We start from the raw sequence: 24,604 nt of genomic DNA on the forward strand, positions 1-24,604 counted from the left end.
GTCATTTCGTAGAAAAAGAGGTGCAGGAGCTCATTAGCATAACTTATTTGCATATGCCACGCCCCCTGACATCAGAAGGTGTGTCAGAAGGCAACACCCACCGCTCAGGCTCCACTGGACTGTTTTGGATTGCTAGCTATGGGGGGGGGAATGTGCAGATCTGTCCTCGCAGAGGAGGGAGAGCTTGTACCTGAATAAAAATTGGTCTTAAAGGTGCAAGTGGACGCGGGCGTTGGTGGGCCGGGGCCGCCGGGGGGGGGGGCTCTGCAACTTACCTGGCCAGCAGGAACTGATTAGCATAATAGGCCACACCCAACAGCAGAAACGCATTAGGATTGGCTACATTAAGGGTGTGTGGCCTAACATGCAAAGGAGTTCCTGCTACAAAAAAAGCCCTGGGTTTTGACCACAAACAAGGTAAACAGAATAACAAGCAAAAGGTGGGTGTGGCTGGATAGCCACACTTCTAGTAACATGGGGGGGCGGCCTAATGTGCTAATGAGCTGCCCCGTCAGGGGTGTGGCCTAATATGCGAATGCATTTCTGCTGTTGGGTGTGGCCTGTTATGCTAATGAGTTCCTGCTGGGCCTTTTCTACTAAAAAAGCCCTGATAACGAGCATAGAGAGGGAGGGGGCTCCCGAAACCACTCCAGGGGGACGCAGAGATCTGCCTGGCTCTGACATTTGGGACTCCTGCTTTCCCTGCCCCCCCAGTTGTGCCCCCCGTCTCTCCCCTTTATGCCCATGTGTCTCCCTCCCGCCAGGGCGACTGATCTTCGACAACCTGAAGAAGTCCATCGCCTACACCCTGACCAGCAACATCCCCGAGATCACCCCCTTCCTGCTGTTCATCATGGCCAACATCCCGCTGCCCCTGGGAACCATCACCATCCTCTGCATCGATTTGGGAACCGACATGGTGAGTCGTGGCCCCCACCCCCCAAGCCTCTGTATGTCCGACTCCCCTGCCCAGGTGGTTCCCCAAATCTTGTCCCCTAGATTCCGTGTTGCAGCTCATAGCAGGGAGGCCTTGGATTATTTTGGTGTCGAAGCTGGTTCCACACAAACAGATGTGGTAAAACCCGTTCTTCGGAGGGCTGCCAAATCTGTGTTGAGAAGTTCCTGGAGATTTGAGGGGTGGAATTTGGGGAGGGCAGGGTTTGGGGAAGGAAGGGATGTCAGTAGTTGTGATGCTAGTTTGTAGTGGTTAAGAACGCAGACGAATTTGGGAGAACCGGGTTCAATTCCCCACCCTTCCACATGCAGCTGCCTGTGTGACCTTGGGTCAGTCACAAGTTCTTTCAGAGCCATTCTCTCAAGCCATGCTCCCTCTAAGCTGTGGAATCTTGTGAGCAAAAATTCTACTTTGTGAGCGACTGGCATTAAAGTGGTGAGCGAGCGATTTGGCTACTGTATAAATTAGTTGGCTCTGGAGCCCTCCTTCCTGAGCGAAGACAAAAAAAAACAGTGTGAGCCGGAGGCTAAAAAACTGTGAGATAGCTCACACTAACTCAGCTTAGAGGGAACACTGCTCTCAAGGGCAGTCCTCGGGAGAGCTCTCTCAACCCCATCTACCTCACAGGGTGTCTGTTGTGGGGAGGGGAAGGGAAAGGAGATTGTAAGCTGCTCTGAGACTCTTGGGTAGTGAAGGGCAGGGTATAAATCCACTCTCCTCCCCCTCCTCCCCCTCCTCCTCCCCCTCCTCCTCCTCCTTCTTCTTCTGTGTAAAGTGCCGTCAAATCACAGCTGATGTATGCCGACCCCTTGTGGGGTTTGCAGGCAAGAGACATTCAGAGGTGGTTTGCCATTGCCTGCCTCTGTGTAGCAACCCTGGACTTTGCTGGCGGTCTGACCCTGCTTAGCTCCCAAGATCTGATGAGACTGAGGTTGCCTGGGTCACCCAGGTATCACAGCAAAGTATCTAAACAAAAAAAAAGGAACTGATAAATGATATATGTAAGTTCTGTGCTGAAAGCTACATTTAAAGTGAGTTCATTGGGAAAGATGTCTGTCTCTTTCCAATTGTCAGTTTATGCCGTTCAGAAGTTCCCATTCAGCCATTGAATTTCTGAGATGTTGCACAGGGAAAGTACTTTGGTTGCCTCGCCCACTGCAGTGAACAGAATAACATCCTTGTAGCAAACGTAAGTGAATGGCTGCCCACACACATTTTCTCAAAGCACAGGTGAACTTGTCACATCACTGGAAGATGTGGAAAAGGAAGTGTGTAGCTCCACAGTCAAAGGGAGCACAGTTTGTAAGTCCTTCACAGCATGGGCTCTCTCAAGATGCACGCAAGCAAACTGACTTGCAGCTTTTAAAAAAACTTCAAGAGCCTTGCACAGAACAACATCGGTGTTTATTGAAAAGCTGCTCTGGGGAGGGAGGAAAACAAATTTTGTATATATTTTCTTTATAGTTAACACTTCTCATATACTTTATCGATTTCCATGTTTTTATCCAATTTTCTATGTCTATATGATGTCCTATGTCCCTTGCCCATGCTACCATTGTATTATTGAATACATCCCCTTGTACACGTTCATCTAATAGGAATTTATATAACTTCTGTATCATTTTGTCACTGCCCAAATTTTGTCCAATTGTGATTTACCATCTTCAAATCCTACTTTCACATCTCTAAAGTACCTTGACTGTAATTGTGTTATTTCCCACCATGTCAGCTCGATCTTATAAAGAAATGACAACACCTCCCGTGGCTTTAGTTTATTATTCTCATCTATCAGGGTGTCATAACTTTCTCTGTCACACATCTTAATGAGGGATGATTTAAAGAACGCCTCTAGTGGCGATACCCATCTTGGAGTCCTTATATATTGTCTTTCTTTAATTCCATTCCACACCCACAACAGTGCTCCTCTTAGTATATGGTGTCTAAAGTTATAGTGTACTTTATCCTTCCCATACCACAAGTAGGTGTGCCATCCCATTTTTAAATCATGTCCTTCTAGTTTCAAATTTCTAACATTATTAAAGCAGATCCAGTCCTTAATCCAACTCAGTGCTGCTGCCTGGTAGTATAATTTCCAGTCCGGTAACCCAAATCCTTCTCTTTCTTTTCTATCCTGTAGGGTTTTCAGCTTAATTCTCGCCTTTTCGGGATACCAAATAAAATTTTTTATAATCTTATCTAATTCTATAAAAAATTGCAAATTTCTTAGAAACGGTATATTTTGGGGTAGAAATAGAAATTTAGGTAGTATGTTCATTTTAATTGTTGCTATTCTACCCATTAAGGATATCTGTATATTTTTCCAACGTTGTAAATCTGTCTTGATTTCTTCAAGTAACTTATAGTAATTTTCTTTTATAAGTGTTGTGTTTTTATTTGAAATTATTATTCCTAGATATTTAATTTTTTGTACTATTTCCATGTCTGTCAATCGCTGCAGTTATTTTATCATATTGGCTGTGTGGTTTTTCGTTATTATTTTTGTTTCCCCCCCCCGATTAATCTTTAAACCTGCTACATCTCCAAAGTCCTTAACTATTTCCAGTAAATGTGTAACTGTCTCTACAGGCTCCTCCAATATTATATTTTATATCACACACCCACTCTTTACTGCATGTAAAAAGCCTACCCTAGAGAAGGCTAGTCTAGACCTTGCTCTCCCCAGGGTTGCCAGCTCTGGGTTGGGGAACACCTGGAGATTTTGGGGGTGGAGCCTGAGGAGGGCAGGGCTCGGGAAGGGGCTTCAATGGGATAGAAGGCCATAGAGTCCACCTTCCAAAGTGGCCATTTCCTCCAGGGGAGCTGATCTCTGTCACCTGGACATGAGTTGTAAACCCAGGAGCTCTCCGGCCACCACCTGGAGTCTGGCAACCCTCACTCTCCCTCACAACTAGATTTCTCCATACAGGGTTTTCCATAGTCATGCTAGCTTTCACCTGTGATTGCCCCGGGGGAACATGTATTTCATAGAATCATGGAATCACAGAGGTGGGAGGGGCCATTGGGGCCATCTAGTCCAACCCCCAACTCCACTGGAGAAGACTCTGATGCTGGGAAAGATGGAAGGTCAAAGAAGACGGGGACGGCAAAGGATGAGATGGCTAGACAGTGTCATAGATGCAACGAACATGAAGTTGAGCAAATGTCAGAGGACAGCGGAAGACCGGAAGGCCTGGCGGGATCTGGTCCATGGGGTCGCGAAGAGTCAGACTCGACTGTGCGACTGAACAACAACAACAACAAAAGTCCAACCCCCTGCTCCATGCAGGATCAGCCTAGAGCATCCCTGACAAGCTTTTGTCCAGCCGCTGCTTAAGGACTGCCAGGGAGGGGTGGAGCTCGCCACCTCCCTAGGCAGCTGGTTCCACTATGGCTTGACTCCTATTGACAAAAAGGTTTCTCCTAATATCCAGCCGGTTACCTTCCCGCCCTTAATTTAAACCCATTCTCGCGAGTCCTCTCCTCTGCTGCCAACAGGAACATCTCCCTGCCCTCCTCTAAGGGACAGCCCTTTAAAATACTTCAAGAGAGCAATCAGGTCCCCCCTCAACTTCCTCTTCTCCAGACTGAATGTTCCCAAGTCCCTCAGCCTTTCCTCATAGGGCTTGGTTTATTTTATTTTATTTTTTATTTATTACATTTATACGCCACCCTCCCAGCCATGGCCGGCTCAGGGTGGCTTACAACAGCACAAAAAACAACAATAAATAGTATAATGATCATAAAAAACCTATAACAATTACAACATTAAAAGGTGCTAACACTAATAATCCAAATACCATTAAACAGATAACAGTTTAGCATTACATTTGGGATGGGATGGTTTCTTACAAGGGGGTGGAAAACTCTCTTGTTGAAGCTCAAAACTAATTCCATAGGTTATTTTTTGAGGTGTGTGTGGGGGGAGACAAACTGGTTGACATCTGTAGGGTAAGCCAGTGGTCAGCGTGAATGTGAAGCATGGCCTTCGGACATTTTTTACTCTCTGAGCACGGAGGCAGAGTCATGGTACCAGCTTGACAAAATGGCCGCCTCCGAGCCTCCAACTCTCTCAGTGAAGAGCGCTGACAGACATTCTGGAGGTTCTAAAAAGGTTAGCCGTCCAATAGGGCTGGAATGTTTTTAGGGGATGCACGGAATTGGTTCTCTCCTAGGGTTGCCAGACCCCAGTTGGGAGTGAGGGATCCTCCGATTTCGTGGGCTCCTTCTTGCCTCCTTCTTGAAGGGAAGCTCCGCCCCCAACTGCCATGACCCGGCACGACGTCCCCAGTGTGATGACATCACACAGAAGTGACATCATCAAGCCGGGGACATCGCATGGCGATGCTCTAGTATTTTGGGCATAGAGTTTTGCCCACGATACCAGAGCGTCACCATGCAATGTCCCCAGTGTGATTATGTCACTTCTGTGTGACATCGTCACGTCAGGGGTGTCGTGCGTGACAGCGTCACCCTGCCCGCCCACTCCCAGAAAGCTCACTCCCACCCCCGGCCAGCAAAAGCGCAGGACCTGGTAACCCTGTTTTCTCTCCAAGTTCTGAAAGTAACAATGTGATATAAATGTTTTGGGCTATTCAGACCCCCCCCCAACAAAACAAAACAAAACAGGAGATCTGGAAATGCCTTTTCTTCTAACTTGGGGGGTCCCCAACCAGAGGTCGATTCGGGGGGGATCGCAGTTCCCCTGGGTGAGGTGTGGGGAGGCGGGGCACACGATGAAGCCCCGCCCCCTGCTTCCAGCCACCCCGCTTCCAGCCCTCATTCAGCCAGGAGGAGGCAGGAGAAGAGGGAGGGTAAGTTGCTTCCTCCCCACCCCTGCCTGCCTGGGGCCAGGGAGGGCCTTGGTGGGGCTTCCTCGCACTCCTGCCGACCTTGCAGGTCCACCGTCGGGCCCCTGATGTCAGGGGGTGTGGTATATGCTAATGAGTTATGCTAATGAGTTCCCCTAGCTCTTTTTCTACAAAACGACCCCTGTCCCCAACATACAACCCGTGGGCAGCACGGCACCTTTCTGTGCACCCGTGGGTGGGGTCCGATGGGGCTTTTGCCTGGCAAGGCTTCTGACTGGCCGCTGGAGATTTAATCGGCTGTGCAGGCTTCTAAAAACACTGCTTGGACAGTGGCAGCCGACACAGCGCAAGGATCTTCACTGTGCGACTGAGGGTAAGCTGCAGCAGCCATTTCTGTGGTCGGCTCCACCTCACACGGCGGCCATTTTGTGGCGGCCATTTTCCATCCGGGCCCACCAAGCTGTGTCAGGGTTCCAAAGGCGGTCGCAGGCTCAAGAAGGCTAGGGATCCCTGTTCTTATTCTTCTCTCCCCTCTGCCTGCAGGTGCCGGCCATCTCCTTGGCTTATGAAGCAGCCGAGAGTGACATCATGAAGCGTCAGCCGCGAAACCCCAGAACCGACAAGCTGGTGAACGAGCGGCTGATCAGCATGGCCTACGGACAGATCGGTGAGGGGGAAGGCAGTGCGCCCTTTAGCCGCAGAGCTGGGGAGAGCGTGCGCCCTCAGGTCTGGGAACAGGAAGGGTGGCGATCCGAAAAGGCTGTTGTTTGAGAACTGGCTTTCAGCTCTAGAAAGACTGGGGCTTAGGTGCGTTCGAGGAGCCAAACGTTGAAAAATCACTGGGGGGAAAAGATAGAAAGACAGAATAGAGTCGCCAACTCCAGGCTGGGAAATTCTTAGAGATTTGGGGGTCGATACTGGGTAGGGTTACCAGATCCCCCTGGCTGTTGGAGGGGACGTGGGGGATAGGGTGCCAGCTTCAGTTTGGTGTAGTGGTTAGGAGCTCAAGACTCTAGCCTGGGAGAATCGGGTTTGATTCCCCACTCCTCCACATGCAGCTGCTGGTGTGACCTTGGGTCAGTCACAAGTTCTCTCAGAGCTGTTCTCTCAGGAGCAGTCCTCGAAAGAGCCCCACCTACCTCCCAGGGTGTCTGTTGTGGGGAGGTGGAGGGAAAGGAGATTGTAAGCTGCTCTGAGACTCCTTCGGGTAGTGAAGGGTGGGGTATAAATCCAACCTCTTCTGGTGTAGTTTGGTGTAGTGGTTAAGTGTGTGGACGCTAATCTGGGAGAACCGGGTTTGATTCCCCACTCCTCCACTTGCACCTGACTGGATGGCCTTGGGCAAGCTATAGTTCTGGCGCAGCTGTTCTTGAAAAAGAGCAGTTTCTGTTAGAGCTCTCTCAGCCCCACCGACCTCACAGGGTGTCTGTTGTAGGGAGGGGAAGGGAAAGGAGTTTGTAAGCCGCTCTGAGACTCCTTCGGGTAGTGAAGGGCGGGGTATAAATCCAATCTCCTCCTCCTCCTCTTCTTTAATATACCTTTCTCTAGCTTATATCAAATGCACTGTTGTTAATATTATGGCCTCATCTGATAGTCTTTTAAACAAGGTTCTGGTATAGGTGGAGTGTTAGGGTTACCAACCTCCAGGTGGAGCAGGGGTGGAGTTCTTTCAGAATTCTGACTGATCTCCAGATGTCGGAGATCAGTTCTTCTGGAGAAAATGGCAATAGCTCTGGAGAACGGGTCGTGCGTGGCGTCACAGTCCAGCCGAGTTCTCTCCCCAAACTCTCCCCTTCGCAGGGTCTGCTCCCAATTCTCCAGGAATTTCCCAACCCCATAGTTGGGAACTCTTCTCTACAGTATTATTATTTATTAGATTTCTTAATTGCCCTATTCCAGCTTGTGCCGGGCTCTGGGCGACGTACAAGGCAACGATACCATAAAATATACAAAAACATTAAAATTCGATATATAACTTAATAGAAATTGCAGTACAGAATGTAAAATCCAAGATGGCGATTTCCCTATTTTTATTTATTTATTTATACTTATATTTATACCCCGCCCACCCCGTAAACAGGCTCTGGGCGGCTTACAGAAGACGGCAAAGTATGCCGAATTAGCATAAAACCATAAAACATTAAAATAATATAAAATATTCTTAACATGACAACAGTAACATTTAAGGTGCTCGCAGTATTAACATAGTTGGCGTGAATTTCCATTCCGGCAATCTCCTGTTCTTACGGCCAGTCCCATGGTCCAGATATTAAATGGCGTAGTCCATAGTGCACCCAGATGGTATCTCTGCCAATTTTCGGCGACGGTGCATTGATGGAACAGTAGCGGCGGCGGCTCCTACTCAAAAGCCTGGCGGAAGAGCTCCGTCTTGCAGGCCCTATAAGTTTCTTTGTCCCAATTCCGGACTACTGGCCCCTTTTTCTACAGTATTGGCTGCAGCGGTGGTGAGCAGATTTGGAACCATTTCACAACCTGGCAAGACTGATTCATGGAAGATTTAAAGGCCTTTCTCTAAGTCCGACAAACTCAAGGCACGGTTTTTCTCTCAAGGCTCATGGGATGCTTGATTCTGTGCCAGATACCCGAATCCATGTTTTTGGTACAATGTAACTTGGGGGGGGGGGAGAATCCAGTCTTGATTGCTTTTGGCGAGTGAGCATCACATCTGGAAAATTAGTGATGGAAGCTTCACAACAAATAGAGTTGGAAGGGGCCATAGAGGCCATCTAGTCCAACCCCCCGCTCAATGCAGGATCAGCCTAGAGCAGTGGTGGTGAACCTATGGCACGGGTGCCAGAGGTGGCACTCAGAGCCCTCTCTGTGGGCACGCGTGCCATCGCCCCAGCCAGGCCCAGACCATCATTAAAGTGTCGAATTCTCTGCCAAATAATTTTAAGTAAATGAAAGCATTTGGGATTGCTTTCCTTACTTTGTTTGGATCGTCTTAAGTTAATGTATGAGGGGTTTTGTCTAAAGTAAAACCTCAGTATTCAGGTTAAATTGCCGTGTTGGCACTTTGCCATAAATAAGTGGGTTTTTGGTCGCAGTTTGGGCACTCGGTCTCTAAAAGGTTCGCCATCACTGGCCTAGAGCATCCCTGACAAGGGTTTGTCCAGCCGCTGCTTCAAGACTGCCAGGGAGGGGGAGCTCACCACCTCCCTAGGCAGCCGATTCCACTGCTGCACAACTCTTATTGTAGAAAAGGTTTTCCTAATATTCAGCTGGTACCTTCCTGCCCTTAAAGTAAACCCATGGTTGCGAGTCCTCTCCTCTGTTGCCCACAGGAACAGCTCCCTGCCCTCCTCTAAGTGGCAGCCCTTCAAAGGCTCAAAGTGAGCAATTGTGTCCCCCCTCAACCTCCTCTTCTCCAGACTGAACATTCCCAAGTCCCTCCGCCTTTCCTCGCAGGGCCTCTTGGTCTCCAGGCCCTCCCGATCATCTTCGTCGCTCTCTTCTGCACTTGTTCCATTCCGCATCCTTTTTGAAGTGAGGCCTCCAGGACTGCACACAGTGCTCCAGGTGTAGCCTGACCAATGCAGCATACAGCGGGACCATGACATCTTGCAATTTGGATGTGACGCCTCTGTTGATAACACCCCAGAACCACATTAGCCTTTTTTTGCTTCTGCATCACACTGACTGCTCATATTTAGCTTACAGTCCACTTGTACCATAAGATCTCGTTCACACACACTGCTACCCAGAAGTGTGTCCCTCTTCCAGTATGCATACTTCTCATTTTTTTGTTACCCAGATGTAGTTCCTTTAGGCCATAGTTCCTTCAGGCCATATGCCAGCAATCCTGAGAAACATGTTCCTGGGTAAGCCCTGTTGAATAAAATGGGCCTTATGTCTGAGCAGACTTGCTTTGGGTTATACCCCAACAGTATACTCCAGAGTTATTGCTTTAGACTGGAAGAAAGTTTGAGTCCAGTGGCACCTTTAAGACCGACAAAGTTGTCCACTTCTCTAATGATCCACTTCTCTAATATGACGTGGTAGAGAAGTATTTTTGGTATTACGTCTGTGCATCTTTTTTGCTCAATATCTTACTTATCACAAGGTGGTACCATACCGACGTGTTCTTGCTTTGTATGTATGTTGTAATAAACTCAATAAAATTAAACAGAAAAGACCAACAAAGGTCTCAGTCACACGGGCTGGAAAAGGCGGGGGGGGCATGGCTGTTTTCCCCGGAGCAAAGTAACGCGCAGCAGCCCGATCACATGTCCCGTGGAGGTCCCGTGGGTATGCCATTAGGTTCCGATCACACGGCTATCCTGCAGCATGGCAAAGAAGTGGCGCGGTGCGATCACACTGGCAATCGCTAGGCGCCGCTTCCGTGGCAAACAGGATTCCCCCCCCTCACCACAGTGTGTGCATGTGCTGGTGGGCATTTGTGCGCATCCTGTGGAGACTTAAAAAAAATCTGGTTTGCGACGGGACATGGGTGGGCACCGGATGTAATGGGATTCCAGCGGAAACGCAATCAGACGCCCGCCCTTGCCCCGCGTTTTTGTATGTACTAGTTTTTTACTCTGTATCTTCGGCAAGAAGCCACGGGTTAGCCACGGGTGCACTACACTTCCCAGATGTTGCAGGTGTGATTGCGCCCGGAAAATCCACCTATCATCCGTATCTTTAGCGCGGCAAATGCTCCGCGTGAACGGGGTCTATGTTTAACTCTGGGTATAAGCTTTCATGTGCACGCACACTTCTCCAGATTCTTCATGCGTGCTCACGAAAGCTTATACCGAGAAGTAAACTTTGGCCCCTGCCACACGGGGGGGGGGGAAGCACGGGGAATGTGCGGCTGTTTAAAAGCCGCACCAAAAGAAACACGCGGTGGCGGGATCCCATAAATTCCCTGAGCAGCCATGCATTTCCTCCCTGGTCAGATGCCGGGGGAAGCCACGGAACAGAGAGGGAGGCTGCCAAACTGCGCATGTGTGAGCATGCGCAGTTCGGCCAGGAGACTTGGATGCGCCGGCAGAAGGACGCGTTGGCGATCCCACGGCCGTGCTTGATGCGGCCTTTCTGGTAAGTCCACCTCTGTAGGTGGTTTATTTTAACTGCGGATCGGGGACGGGTGCGCAATGCTTCCCAAATGTTGCGGTGGGATCGCGCCCGTTTGCTGCACCCCCGATCTGGCCCTCTTCCGGCCCTAAACCTCCCGTGTGACCGGGGCCATTGTTGGTCTCAAAGATGCCACTGGATGCAAACTTTGTTCTGTTGCTTCAGATCAACACGGCGACCCATCTGAATCAGCTTTAGACTGGAGTAATTAGGGGCCATGGTGGCTCAGAGGTTAAGATGCTGAGCTGCAGACCGGAAGGTCTATAGTTTGGCAGTTCGAGACCCGAGTGCCCCCAGCTCCTGCCAACCTAGCAGTTCGAAAGCAAGAAATTGCAAGTAGATAAATAGGTACCACTTCGGTGGGAATAGGTACCACTTCGGTGGGAATAGGTTCCCACTTCGGTGGGAATACGTACCACTTCGGTAGGAATAGGTACCACTTTGGCGTTCCGTGCGTCTCAGCATTTAGTCATGCCGGCCACATGACCACGGAAACGTCTTCGGTCAGCGCTGGCTCTTCGGCTTGGAAACACAGATGGGCACCGCCCCCTAGTGTCAGATTCGACTAGCTTTCGAGCAAGGGAAACCTTTACTTTACCTTAATTCTGCACAGGATTGCATTGTGTACCAAAAGAGAATAAACCGTGATAACCTGACTAATCAACAATTCTTGCAAATCCGTTTTATATTTAAATGAACAGCGCATTACATATAACAGTGAAAAACTATTATTTGAGTTGCGCAGAAAAGTTACAGTCTTTGTTCCCAAAGCCTTTGAAAGCATCGAGGACAGCAACTCAGTCCTTACGTGCAGAGAGTCCATCAAACGGGAAGTGTCTTCTTAGTCGAAGAGAACATTTCACACCTCATTAAGAGTATCCTAATTAAAGGAACATCAAGCCCTGCCGACAGGAAGCCGGCTTTCGTGATTCAAAGATTCCCCCCCCCCAAGCAGGCAAAAGCTGTGTTTCAAAGGTTTTTTCAAAGCAGGATACATATTTTGCAAGTTAATAGCCGCCGTTTAAAGATGAGAACTTGCTCCGATACAGTGCCCTTCCCGGGAGGTTTTTTGTAGATTTACTGGAAAGGCAAAGCCATGGCATGTATGCTGTGGGAGCGTTGGCAGTGTTAGGAGGGTAGAGCTGAGAGAGAGAGAGAGAGAGAGAGAGCAATTATCAGAGGTCGATTCGGGGGGGATCGCAGTTCCCCCGGGTGAGGTGCAGGGGGGCGGGGCACACAACGAAGCCCCACCCCCTGCTTCCGGCTGCCCCGCTTCCAGCCCTCATTCAGCCAGGAGGAGGCAGGAGAAGAGGGAGGGTAAGTTGCTTCCTCCCCGCCTCACCCCACCCCTGCCTGCCTGGGGCCAGGGAGGGCCTTGGCGGGGCTTCCTCGCACTCCCGCCGGCCTTGCAGGTCCACCACCAGGCCCCTGATGTCAGGGGGTGTGGCATATGCTAATGAGTTATGCTAATGAGTTCCCCTAGCTCTTTTTCTATGAAACGACCCCTGGAAATTCTGGTTGCCAACCTCCAGACTGGCACCTGGACTTCTCCCAGAATCACAACTGATCCCCAGCCTGCAGAGATCCCCTGGAGAAAATGGATGCTTTGGAGGGTGGGCTCTGTGGCATCACACCCCTGCTGAGCTCAATCCCCGAATGCCAACTCTCTCCGGGCTCCGCTCCTAAATCTCCAGGAATTCCCAATCGAGAACTGGCAGCCCTCGTTGTGATGGAAGGGCATGGAGAAACGGGTGTCCCCCAATTCAAACACTGTTTTGCAGGAATGATTCAAGCACTGGGAGGTTTCTTCTCCTACTTTGTGATCCTGGCCGAGAACGGGTTTCTTCCATCCGTGCTGGTTGGCATCCGTCTGAACTGGGACGACCGGACATGCAATGACCTGGAGGATTCCTATGGGCAGCAGTGGGTAAGAACACACACAGAGAGACTGTCCCTGTTGCGTAGTAGCGTAAGGCTGGCTATTCAGTGAAACTGACAGATACTGAAATATCGTTCAGGTAGCCCTGTTAGTCTCTCGGAGCAAAATAAAACTTCTGAACTTCTACAGTGGCACCTTTAAGATTAACAACATTTATCACAGTAGAAGCGTTCGTATCATTTCTGTAACTTTCTGCCTCCGTGATGAGGTAAAAGAGTTTCTCTCCCCCCATTGTATCTGAGGAAGTGAGCTCTGTTTCATGCAAACTCATCACTGGCATGCACATTGTTAGTCGTTGCGGTTAGTTGTTTGGTTAAATGTTGAAATAGAAACTGAGAGCCCAACTTGTTAGGAGCTGTTGAGGAAGACCTGATGAAAATGGGGACCGTGAACAGTTTTTGGTCTGGTGCCAAACATAGGGTTAATGTTAAGGAAACAGTTGTGAGAGTCTGACCCACAGATCAGGCAGTCAACAAGACTTGCAAAGAAAATGTTTTCTGTATATTATGGTCAACAAGCACTACAACACAATGAACAAATTCCTTCAAACCATAAGAAAATCCTCGTGTGAAAATACATCGTCGTCTATTAGAGTAGTACAAAAGCTCTCAAAAACGAGAAGTATTCAGGATCCATCAGAAGCTTAGCAGCATATTTGAGCCTGAATACTTATTGAGATCAGTGTCCTATCTAAATGTGTTACCTTTCCTGATGTTTTGTAAAGCACTTTATGAGCATGAGAGCTTTTGTACTACTCTAATATTTCCTGGGGAAGATCCCATTTTGAAACGTTGTTATATAATCCAAATGGAGCTGCAGTGGCTCAAGCGGTTAAGACGCTGAACTGCAGGCTGTGGAAGGTCGGTAGTTCAGCAGTTCGAGACCCGAGTGCGCCGCGTGACGGAGTGAGCTCCCCTCTCTAGTTCCAGCTCCTGCCAACCTAGTAGTTCAAGTAGATAAATAGGTACCACTTCAGTGGGAACAGCGTTCCGTGCGCCTCGGTGTTTAGTCATGCCGGCCACATGACCATGGAAAGGTCTTCGGAGAGCGCTGGCTCTTCGGCTTTGAAACGGAGATGAGCACCGCAACCCGAGAGTCGGACTCGACTGGCTTTCGAGCAAGGGAAACCTTTACCTTTTACCTATATAATCTGGAGACGACGACGATGTATTTGTACACAAGGATTTTCTTATGATTTGAAGGAATTTGTTCATTGTGTTGGAGTGCTTGTTGACCATAATATACAGAAAGCATTTTCTTTGCAAGTCTCATTGATTGCCTGATTTGTGGGTCAGACTCTCACGACTGTTTTCTTAACATTTGTTCTTTGACCAGGTCGCGGTTGTCCACATTTGTCCCGCCAAACATACGGTTGGGGCCAGGTTGGATCAACGTGACAGTGTGACAGAGACTTTCCGGGAGTGGGGACAGTGCGCGTGACGTAATGATGTCACACCGAAGCGATGTCATCACGTTGGGGACATCGCGTGGCGAGGCTCTGGTTTTGGGGGGGAAACTCTAGGGTAAAAATCGCCCTCAAACCATAAAGTTTTACCCAAGAACCAGAGCGTCGCTGTGCAACATCACCACCATGAGGATGTCACTTCTGTATGATGTCTTTACATCGCGTCTGGGGGTGGGATTTTCCCCTCCCGGCCAGCTGGCTGGCAGCAGGGAGGAGCCTGAAAAATCGGGGTATTCCCCCACCCCCAACTGGGGAATGGTATCCCGAGCTAAACACGGATATGCCGCAACTGAAACTTTTAACCATAACTGGTGACAGTACATTCCATTTCCGGTTTCCCAGTGTTGTATTTTGCTGAGTACCGAGATGCAGTATTGAAAAACAGAGAGTGCTTTATTTTGTTGGTTGGTTTTTTTTGCTCACGGCACCGTAGAGTGCCTGAGGTTGGCCTTAGGGCAGGGGTCCCCAAAGCGGGGCCCAGGGGCACCACGCCAACCGCTGACACCTTTCCTGGCTTTTAGAAAGTAGTTGAGGCCACGTGGGGCTTTTGCCCGCAAGGCTTTTGGTTGGATATGCAGATTTTTAAAAACCCATTTATTTGGCAGCAGCTGCCACCAGAGCACGCAAATCTTCAGTGCGTGACTGAAGGGAAGCTGTGGCAGCCATTTGTGTGACTGGCTGCACCTCCTGCAGCAGCCATTTTGGGGCTGCGCCCACCATGCTGTGCAGGGCTATTTTTGGGGCAGGAACGCACAGGAACGGAGTTCCGGCTGGCTCCCGAGTTGCCCACGCCAAGCAGGAACTCATTAGCATAACAGGCCACACCCAACAGCAGAAACTCATTAGGATTGGCTACATTAGGGGTGTGTGGCCTAGTTCCTGCTCCAAAAAAAGCCCTGGGTTTTGACAACAAACAAGGTAAACAGAATAAGAAGCAAACGGTGGGTGTGGCTGGATGACCACACTTCTGGTAACACGGGAGTGTGGCCTAATATGCTAATGAGCTGCTCTGTCAGGGGTGTGGCCTAATATGCTAATACGTTTCTGCTGTTGGGTGTGGCCTATTATGCTAATGAGTTCCTGCTGGGCTTTTAATACAAAAAAAGCCTGTGTCAGAATTGCAAAGGTGCCCATAGGCCAGGCCCATTGCTATGGTGGGGCTTTTGAGGGCTCCGCCCCCTTTTTTAAAGGCACAGCCCCACAAGAATTTCTCCTGTAAATGCTTTCCCCCATCATTTAAAAACATTTCTTAAAGGTGTGCGCTCCTTTAAGCAGAGTGGGGTGCTGTCATTGACTAATTCCTGAACTGAGCAAGGGGGTTGGAGCAGGTGACCTCTAGGATCCCTTCTAACTCTGTGTCAAGGGAGTTGGAGTAGGTGACTTCTAGGACCTCTTCTGATTCTATGTCAAGAAACTGATTTCCTTTAAGAGTCGTTTTTCTGCGTAAGTATTAGGTTTCTTGACTATAGAAGTGAACACCCCCACCTGCCGGCTTGTGATCAGAGTTGTTGCTTAGGCTGGCAGAAGTGATTAAGTTGCAGCAGCTGAGAACTGTCATCTAAAGAGAGCCAGCTTGGTGTCGTGGTTGAGTGCGCGGACTCTAATCTGGGAGAGCCGGGTTTGATTCCCCACTCCTCCACTTGCACCTGGCTGGATGGCCTTGGGCAAGCCGTAGTTCTGAGAAGAGCTGTCCTTGAAAAAGAGCCGTTTCTGTCAAGAGCTCTCTCAGCCCCACCCACCTCACAGGGTGTCTGTTGTGGGGAGGGGAAGGGGAAGGAGATTGTAAGCCGCTCTGAGACACCTTTGGGTAGTGAAGGGCGGGGTATAAATCCAATCTCTTCTTCTTCTTTTACCTCACAGGGTGTCTGTTGTGGGGAGGGGGAGGGAAAGGAGTCTGTCAGCCGCTCTGAGACACCTTTGGGTAGTGAAGGGCGGGGTATAAATGCAATCTCTTCTTCTTCTAAAGTGGCTGGCAGCTTGCAATTCAGAGGTCTATCCTGGGAACAGCTTTCTTTCGGCTCAGTGGTTGACAGGCGAAGGGCGGTTGCTAGCATAAAGAACACCGATGTAGAATCGACAGCTTGAGGAGACTCAGAGAGAGAAGTGTGGCTGAGTCATAACCCTCAGAATGCCGGCTTTTCCTTCTGCACTGAGAACCTCAGCCCCACCGGGAAAAACGATTGCCCCACGAGCCACAAAATCCTGACTGCGGGCCTGCCACAAGCTAAAAAAAGTTGGGAACCCCTGCCTTAGGAGAAGAAGGCCAAGAGCCAGGGTGGCCCAGAGATGTGCTGGACTTAGACTCGAGAGAGAACTGGCTTCAAATCCTGCTTGAACTCACTGGGAGGTCTTTGGTAACAGTCAGAGGTCATTTCGGGGGGGATCGCGGGGGATCGCAGTTCCCCTGGGTGAGGTGCGGGGGGCGGGGCACATGACGAAGCCCCGCCCCCTGCTTCCGGCCGCCCCGCTTCCGGCCCTCATTCAGCCAGGAGGAGGCAGGAGAAGAGGGAGGGTAAGTTGCTTCCTCCCCGCCTCTCCCCACCCCTGCCTGCCTGGGGCCAGGGAGGGCCTTGGCGGGGCTTCCTCACACTCCCGCCGGCCTTGCAGGTCCACCGCCGGGCCCCTGATGTCAGGGGGTGTGGAATATGCTAATGAGTTATGCTAATGAGTCCCCCTAGCTCTTTTTCTACGAAACGACCCCTGATAACTCTGCCTCTCTTTCAGGCTCAGTTCTTCTTCTGTGAAATGGGAATAATAAGAGAGAGCTCCTTAGCAGAGCTCTGAGGTCATCTTGCCGCAGCATTTAGCAATCAGTTATATGGGTAATTATTCAAAATCAGAACAGTTGGCATTACCCTCTCTTAAGAGAAAAGGAAACCCAGGTGCATGACGCTGGGAAAGCCATTCTTTCTTATGCTGGTTGCTGTGGTTATCTGTACTCAAGTCCCAACTGCAGAATCCATTATGGATCCATTCCACAATCTTTGCCAGGGTTCTAAAAAACCTTGAATTAAATGTGGACGCGCCTGTAGCTACACTGGCGCTTTGGTAGGGCTCCGCCCCCTTTCTTAAAGGCACAGCCTGCAAGAATTTCTCCTGTAAATGCTTTTTCCCATCATTTAAAAACATTTTTAAAGGTGTGTGCTCCTTTAAGAAGAGTGGGGCGCTGTCGTTGACTGATTCCTGCAACTGTGAGGGAGAGGGGCAGCTGCCAGCCGCACGCCTTCCCTGAACTCCAAGTGGCTTTTTCGCCGCTTGAGGATCAGGCGTGGGCAGCCCCTTTAAATGCTGTTTTTCTAGCGGGGGCTGCCCGCACCCGATCTCCAAGCGGCGAAAAAGCCACTTGGAGTTCAGGGAAGGCATGTGGCCGGCAGCTGCCCCTCTGCCTCACCTCCTGCAAGATTTAAAGGGCCCACCGATCAGCTGGAGGGCCCTTTAAATCTCGGAGGAGGGGAGGGAGAGAGGCAACTGCAAGATTTAAAGGGCCCTCCAGCTGATCGGCGGGCCACATGCTCCCATCGATCAGCTGGAGGGCCCTTTTAATGTCAAGGGAGGGGGAGGGGGCACCAGCTTTTGTGGGGTGTGCCTCACATTTGAGGGGGCGAAGCCCTGAAATGCCCCACCGTCGCTACGGGCCTGGATCAAAATGGCCGGGGAGGGACGCCTTAGGATATATAACCACTCATGGAAACTCATGGCTGGGGCCTGAGGGTCAGAGAGACAGGGATATTTTTTTGGTCCTCCGGATATTGATCCTGTCCTCCTCTGCCTCCCTCTAGACCTACGAGCAGCGCAAAGTCGTGGAATTCACCTGCCACACGGCTTTCTTCGTCAGCATCGTGGTGGTGCAGTGGGCCGACCTGATCATCTGCAAAACCAGAAGGAATTCAGTCTTCCAGCAGGGCATGAGGTCAGACCGCCGGGGATTTAACGATGCATACCAACCGATTGCTGTGGGACAGCGCGAGAGTCCAGCAGCACCTTAAAGACTAACAAAATAGGTGGCAGGGGAGGTGCGTTCGTGAGTCGCTGCTCCCTTCTTCAGTAGTGAGCAGTGACTCAAGAAACTCCTCCCCTGCCACCAGTTTTGTTACGTTTTACAGTGCCAAATGAGAAGGGAGCACTCACTGGAGAAGACCCTGATGCTGGGAAAGATTGAAGGTCAAAGAAGACGGGGACGGCAAAGGATGAGATGGTTAGACAGTGTCATCGATGCAACGAACATGAAATTGAGCAGACTTCAGAGGACGGCGGAGGGCAGGAGGGCCTGGCGTGATCTGGTCCATGGGGTCGCGAAGAGTCGGACTCGACTGTGCGACTGAACAACAACAACAGTGCTCCTTGAGTTTTGCTTTTTTTCTACCGCTGCAGACAGACTAACATGGCTACCCGCCTCGATCTACAACCATAGCCGTTCTGCAACCCTGAAAATGGATTACGGAATGGCCAAAGGAGGAATAAAGCATATCAGACGGTTGGCAGGTGCCCTCTCTGTTCCCTCTAAGCTGAGTTAGTGTGAGCCAGCTCATAGTTTTCTAGCCTCCGGCTCACACGTTTTTGTCTTGGCCCAGGAAGGACGGCTCCAGAGCCGATTAACTGATGCAGCGGCCAAATCGCCCGCTCACAACTTTAATGCCACTCAGCTCACAAAAGTAGAATTTCTGCTCACCGGGCTCCACAGCGTTAGAGGAGCCTTCTGCCCGTCAAATGTTTCGGGAAAGTGGGCGGGGCCAGGTAGGGCTTTTGCCCAGTGAGGCTTCTGTTTGGCTGCTGGAGATCTGATTTGCTGTGGCAGCCCTTTTGTCGTTCGCTCCGCCTCTTGCAGCAGCCGTGTTGTAGCAGTTGTTTTGTTCCTGCTCCCACTGTGCTGTGTCAGAATTCCAGAGGTACCAACATGCTGGGAAAAATTGGGGACCCCTGCCATAAAGGGTAGAGTTGTGACATTTCCAGTGCGATCCTAAGCAGAGTTATTGTTGTTGTTCAGTCGCGCAGTCAGGTCCGACTCTTCGCGACCCCACGGACCACATCACGCCAGGCCCTCCTGTCCTCGGCCGTCCTCCGGAGTTTTCTCAATTTCATGTTCGTTGCATCGATAACACTGTCTAACCATCTCATCCTTGGCGTCCCCTTCTTCTATTAACCTCCAATGTTTCCCAGCATCGGGGTCTTCTCCAGTGAGTGCTCCCTTCTCATTGGGTGGCCAAAGTATTTGAGCTTCAGCTTCAGTATCTGGCCTTCCAGGGAACAGTCAGGGTTGATTTCCTTTAGGATTGACTGATTTGATCTCCTTGCAGTCCAAGGGACTCTCAAGAGTCTTCTCCAGCAGAGTTTAGCACCCTCTGGAAGGGTGATAATTCCGCTTTGGAATGCATTAGGAATTGATCAGTTCCCCCCGAAAATATTGAAAACGGTGGCCCTGATTAGAAGTCCTGTCTCCGAAGATCAAGGGATTCCTACCCCTTAAGTACGGCCTGTGGGCCATTCCACACAACACGAGCGTGCTTCCAGGTGTACCTTTGGCAGAGTCGTGGAGCCCCGTCCCGTACGGCATGCCCAGCACGATGACATCACCCGGCGGTGACGTCATTGCGCTGGGCACGCTCTAGCATTTGGTCACCGTAGCGTTTTTTTGCCCAAGTGCCAGAGCGTCCTGCCCAACGTGCCGAGCCGATGGCGTCACCTCCAGGTGACACTTATTGTGCCGAGCACGTAGGGCGGGAGGGGGCTCTTCAGGGGGAGGGACTCCCAGAGGACTCCCGGGGGAAGACTGGACCCATCCCGCCAGCAGCTAGGTAAGACCTGGCAACCCTACCACACCTGTATCACGTGTGCATTCTCAGCACCCTGTTTGTCTCACTCAGATGCTAGGTCTTTACGTGCACGCCTAAAAAAGCAAAGGCAAATATCGGAAGTTACCTGAAGCAAAGCCCCTTCCTACTTCGCAGAACAGCTGATCTCCCCCAATCCCCATTTCCCTTGGTGAATGTCTTAAGAGATGAGGCGTCTCTCTCTCTCTCTCTCTTGAGATTGTACAATAGATGCGCCGGGCCACTGTGACAGGCTGTGGGCCGTTGGCACCTGACGCTCTCCTGCTATTGTAGTTGATCTCAAGATGACCAAGATCCGTTCCCCTGGAGGAAATGGCTGCTTTTTGAAGATGGATTCCGTGGCATTGTGCTCTGCTGAGGCCCCTCCCCCTCCCCTAACCCCGCCCTCCCCAGGCTCTGCCCCCCAGATCTCCGGGTATTTCCGCTCCCAGGGCTGGCAAGCCCTACTTGGTAGCGACCAGGGGTCATTTCCTGCAGGAGCGCACAGGAGTGGAGCTCCGGCAGTAAAGAGCCCAGGGGGCGGGCACATGCAACAAGCCCCGCCCCCTGCTCCCAGCAGCCCCGGGCCACGAGGAGCAAGAAGCAGCCAGGTAAGTTGCAATGGGTGTTGCCTTCTGACACACTTCCGGTGATGTCAGGGGGTGTGGAATATGCAAATATGTTATGCTAATGAGTTATGCTAATGAGATCGTGCACCTCTTTTTCTACAAAATGACCCCTGGTAGCGACACACGTTTCCCCTTCGTGTTTTGACACGTTCCCTCAGCGCAGAAATGGGGCTTAGCATCAGAAGACGGGGGGTGGCTGTGGAAATCTGTAAAGCCCAGGAGAGGTGCGTAAGGCATGAAGGAGACCTGTGGGGATTTGGGGTCCCACTCTTTCTCTCTCTCTCTCTCTCTCCCCCCTCAGGAACAAGATCCTTATTTTTGGTCTCTTTGAGGAGACTGCCCTGGCGGCTTTCCTGTCGTATTGTCCCGGAATGGACGTGGCGTTGCGAATGTATCCCCTGAAGTGAGTCGGGGTCCAAGGCCTGCCTTCTCAAACGGGGGACGGAGGAGGGCTCTCCGTCTTGGCAAGCCACGTTTCCGGAGGGATTCTGGCCTCAGTCTCTGGAAGGCCCATCCCACCCTCTGCTCCCTCCCCGCTCATCTCCTTTCCTTCTCTCCTCAGGCCTAGTTGGTGGTTCTGCGCCTTCCCGTACAGCTTCCTCATCTTCGTGTACGACGAAATCCGTAAACTCATACTGCGCCGTAACCCAGGAGGTGAGTGGGTTGTGAAGAGGCATGGGTGTGCATGCGCGTGCATGCACAGGAATTGGGCAGGTACGACACGATCTTCGGGAGGGAGTCTTAATGAAGAGTCGGGAGCTGTCCAGGGCTGTATCCGTGCGTTGTTGCATATTGCGCTGTTGTCTCTCTATAGCAGTCATTCAGATGTGGATTCTCCCAGGAGGGCAAGGTGCCACCTGTTTGCAAACGATTGCTATTGTGCATCTGTTTGGAAACGATTGCCACTGCGCATCTGTGTGCAAACGATCGCTACTGCGCATCTGTGTGCAAACGATTGCTATTGCACATCTGTTTACAAATGATCCCTATTGCACATCTATTTGCAAGTATTTCCTATTGCTCATCTGTCTGCAAACGATTGCTATTGTGTGGCTAGGGTGCAATATCCAACAATGTGTGGGTGGACTAGAACTCTGACCCAAGAAGAAAGGACATTCCCCTGCCCTCCACAGATGTTCAAGAGGCCACTGCTATTGCTTTCCCACAATCCAGACTAGCACAAAACCACAAATATGGCTCAGCCGTCTATTTAGAGTTCATAGAACCGTAGAGTTGGAAGGGACCTCCAGGTTCATCTAGTTCAACCCCCTGCACAATACAGGAAATTCACAAATACCTCCCCCCCACACACACACCCAGTGACCCCTGCTCCATGCCCAGAAGGTGACAAAAAACCTCCAGATCTCCAGCCAAACTGACCCCAAAGTGGCAACCAGCATTTCCCTGGGCGTGTAAGAAAGGGCCACGAGAACTAAGCACTGAGGCAACCCTCCCTTCTCGTGATCTGCCTGAGTTTACAGAATCACCGGTTCTGTGTTATTAAAATGGGGAGTGAAGGCAGCACAGTCTAGCCCGGTCTCATCAGATCTCGGAAGCTAAGCAGGGTCGGTACTTTGAAGGGAGACCGCCAAGGAAGACCCTGCAGAGGAAGGCGATGGCCGACCACCTCTGCTTCTCACTCGTTTCGAAAGCCCCTCGCCGGGCCGCCCTATGTCGGTCGCGACGTGATGGCCCCTCCGTCCATGATTAAAACGAACTTAAATTTAATTTCCCAAATGTATCTAATCGATTGCCGCTCGCCGAGCTCAAGGGAAGGGCCAAATGTGGAGATCGGCCATAAAGAAAAGTCGATAGTCACTCAGTAGTCCGGCCCCCGACCTTTAACCTAAGCCAGTGGTGGCGAACCTACGGCACGGGTGCCAGAGGTGGCACTCAGAGCCCTCTCTGTGGGCACGCGTGCCATCGCCCCAGCCAGGCCCAGACCATCATTAAAGTGTCAAATTCTCTGCCAAATAATTTTAAGTAAATGAAAGCATTTGGGATTGCTTTCCTTACTTTGTTTGGATCATCTTAAGTTAATGTATGAGTTTTTTCTAAAGTAAAACCTCAGTATTCCGGTTAAATTGCCACGTTGGCACTTTGTGATAAATAAGTGGGTTTTGGGTCGCAGTTTGGGCACTCGGTCTCTAAAAGGTTCGCCATCACTGGCCTAAGCCCTTGTCCCAAGCGCTCTCTGCACTCTACCTCCCCAGGTAGGCCTTTAACTACTCATAAAATAAAGACCGCCCCGATCTGGATGGCCTGGGCTAGACTGATCTCGTCCGGTCTTGGAAGCTAAGCAGGTTCGGGCCTGGTTAGTATTCGGATGGGAGGCCAGTCCAGTGTTCCCTCTAAGCTGAGTTAGTGTGAGCCAGCTCACGGTTCTTTAGCCTCCGGCTCACACACTTGTGTCTCCGCTCAGGAAGGGTGGCTCCAGGGCAAACCGGTTTACGCAGCAGCCCAATCGCCCACTCTCAACTTTAACGCCAGTTGCTCAGAAAGTAGAATTCTTGTTCGCAAGACTCCACAGCTTAGAGGGAGCCTTGGGGGCCACTGAGGAAGTCCAGGGTCCTGAGGCAGAGGCGGGCAATGGCTTAGCCACCTCTGAACGCCTCTTGCCCTGAGAGCCCTACGGGGCCCCCGTAAATCAGCTATGACTCGACGGCGCTTCTCACCACCGCCACCAAATTGAGGAACACTTCCTAGCTGTCCTGCGGATCAGAGGACACCCCGTTCTGCCCAAAACTCTTTTCCCGTTAGTGCCACGCTCGAAAATCTTTTTCCGTTAACGCCACGCCCGAAAATCTTTTCCCATTAGTGCCCGAAAATCTTTTCCCGTTAGTGCCACGCCCGAAAATCTTTTCCCGTTAGTGCCACGCCCGAAAATCATTTCCCGCTAGCGCCAATGTCATGGGAGAATCGCAAACAGGAACATACAGTATGAACGAGGGAAGATCCATGTTTAGGTCTGAACCTGAGGTGTCCGGAAACTATTTGAGTGGTGGCACAAGGGGTAGAGGGGAGGCGGGTGGAATGGGCGTTTGTGAAAACGGGGGTGGGTGGGTGGCTGGTGTAGAAATGGGCTCGGCCCTAACCCTCTCCCCCCCCGCCGGTTTCTCTCTTGCAGGATGGGTGGAGAAGGAAACCTACTATTGAGCCTCTTCCTTGGTCCATTGCTGGTGTCTCCCCTGCAAGGGGGTGGGCACTCCCCCGTCCAAAATCCCCCCTCCCTTTCCGAACACGAGAGTGTGGCTGGGACCGTCTTCTCGGACGCAGAAACAACAAACCGGTTCCCCGTTCCCAAACCCCTGCTCCCCCCCCCCAACATTTGGGTGGCTGAGATAAACAATTAGTCTCTGTCTCATCCTGCCTGCATGTCCCCGGCCGGAGGCGAGGGGGAGGGAAACCCCTCCAGGTCCCCTCCCTCGGCTCTCTGCCCTCTTCTTTGTTTTCTTTTGGGGGGGGGAATGCGGGGAGAGGGTCATGTGTGCCACAGACAAATGGATTTACCTCTGCAAAATACTCCTTTAGGAGCTTCCCCCCCCCATACCTTTAAAATCCCTTTCCCTAGCTGGAATCGAACCTGGGACCAGTGGGGGCCGAGAGGGGGGGGGGGAATTATGCCTCGGATATGTGAAGCCAAATGTGACAGGGTTACTGTTAATCCGGTTAGCAGAAGTAGAGACTTTTGACCCCACCCAGCCCACCCCACCTTGGAGGGGGGACCTCCCCCTCCCCATTCTCCTTGTTCCCCTTAAGGGGGGGGGAGAGGGTGTTTGAATGTGGGAGTGTGTGTGGGGGGAACGGAGGCTGGACATGGGTGAGCCCCCTCCCCCACTGTCCAACGAAACTTCCCCGGCCTGCCCCCCCCTTCTCGCAGTTTTCTGGAACGTGTCTCGTGCTG

General features: G+C 51.1%; 1 protein-coding gene across 1 annotated transcript; it reads left to right on the plus strand.

Annotated features, from left to right (window-relative positions):
• Positions 1 to 764: 764 nt before the first annotated feature.
• On the plus strand, positions 765 to 24,399 carry LOC107107597 (sodium/potassium-transporting ATPase subunit alpha-3-like; the record flags this gene model as incomplete). Its single annotated transcript, XM_015407904.1, has 7 exons — positions 765 to 919; positions 6,307 to 6,430; positions 12,642 to 12,787; positions 18,044 to 18,174; positions 21,002 to 21,103; positions 21,263 to 21,354; positions 23,828 to 24,399. Coding segments are annotated over 7 exons (779 nt in total), but the record flags the coding sequence as incomplete, so codon positions are not given.
• Positions 24,400 to 24,604: the final 205 nt, after the last annotated feature.

This window comes from Gekko japonicus, unplaced genomic scaffold, assembly GCF_001447785.1.
Source record: "Gekko japonicus isolate JY-2015 unplaced genomic scaffold, Gekko_japonicus_V1.1 scaffold4637, whole genome shotgun sequence".
NCBI classification, from domain to species: Eukaryota; Metazoa; Chordata; class Lepidosauria; order Squamata; family Gekkonidae; genus Gekko; species Gekko japonicus.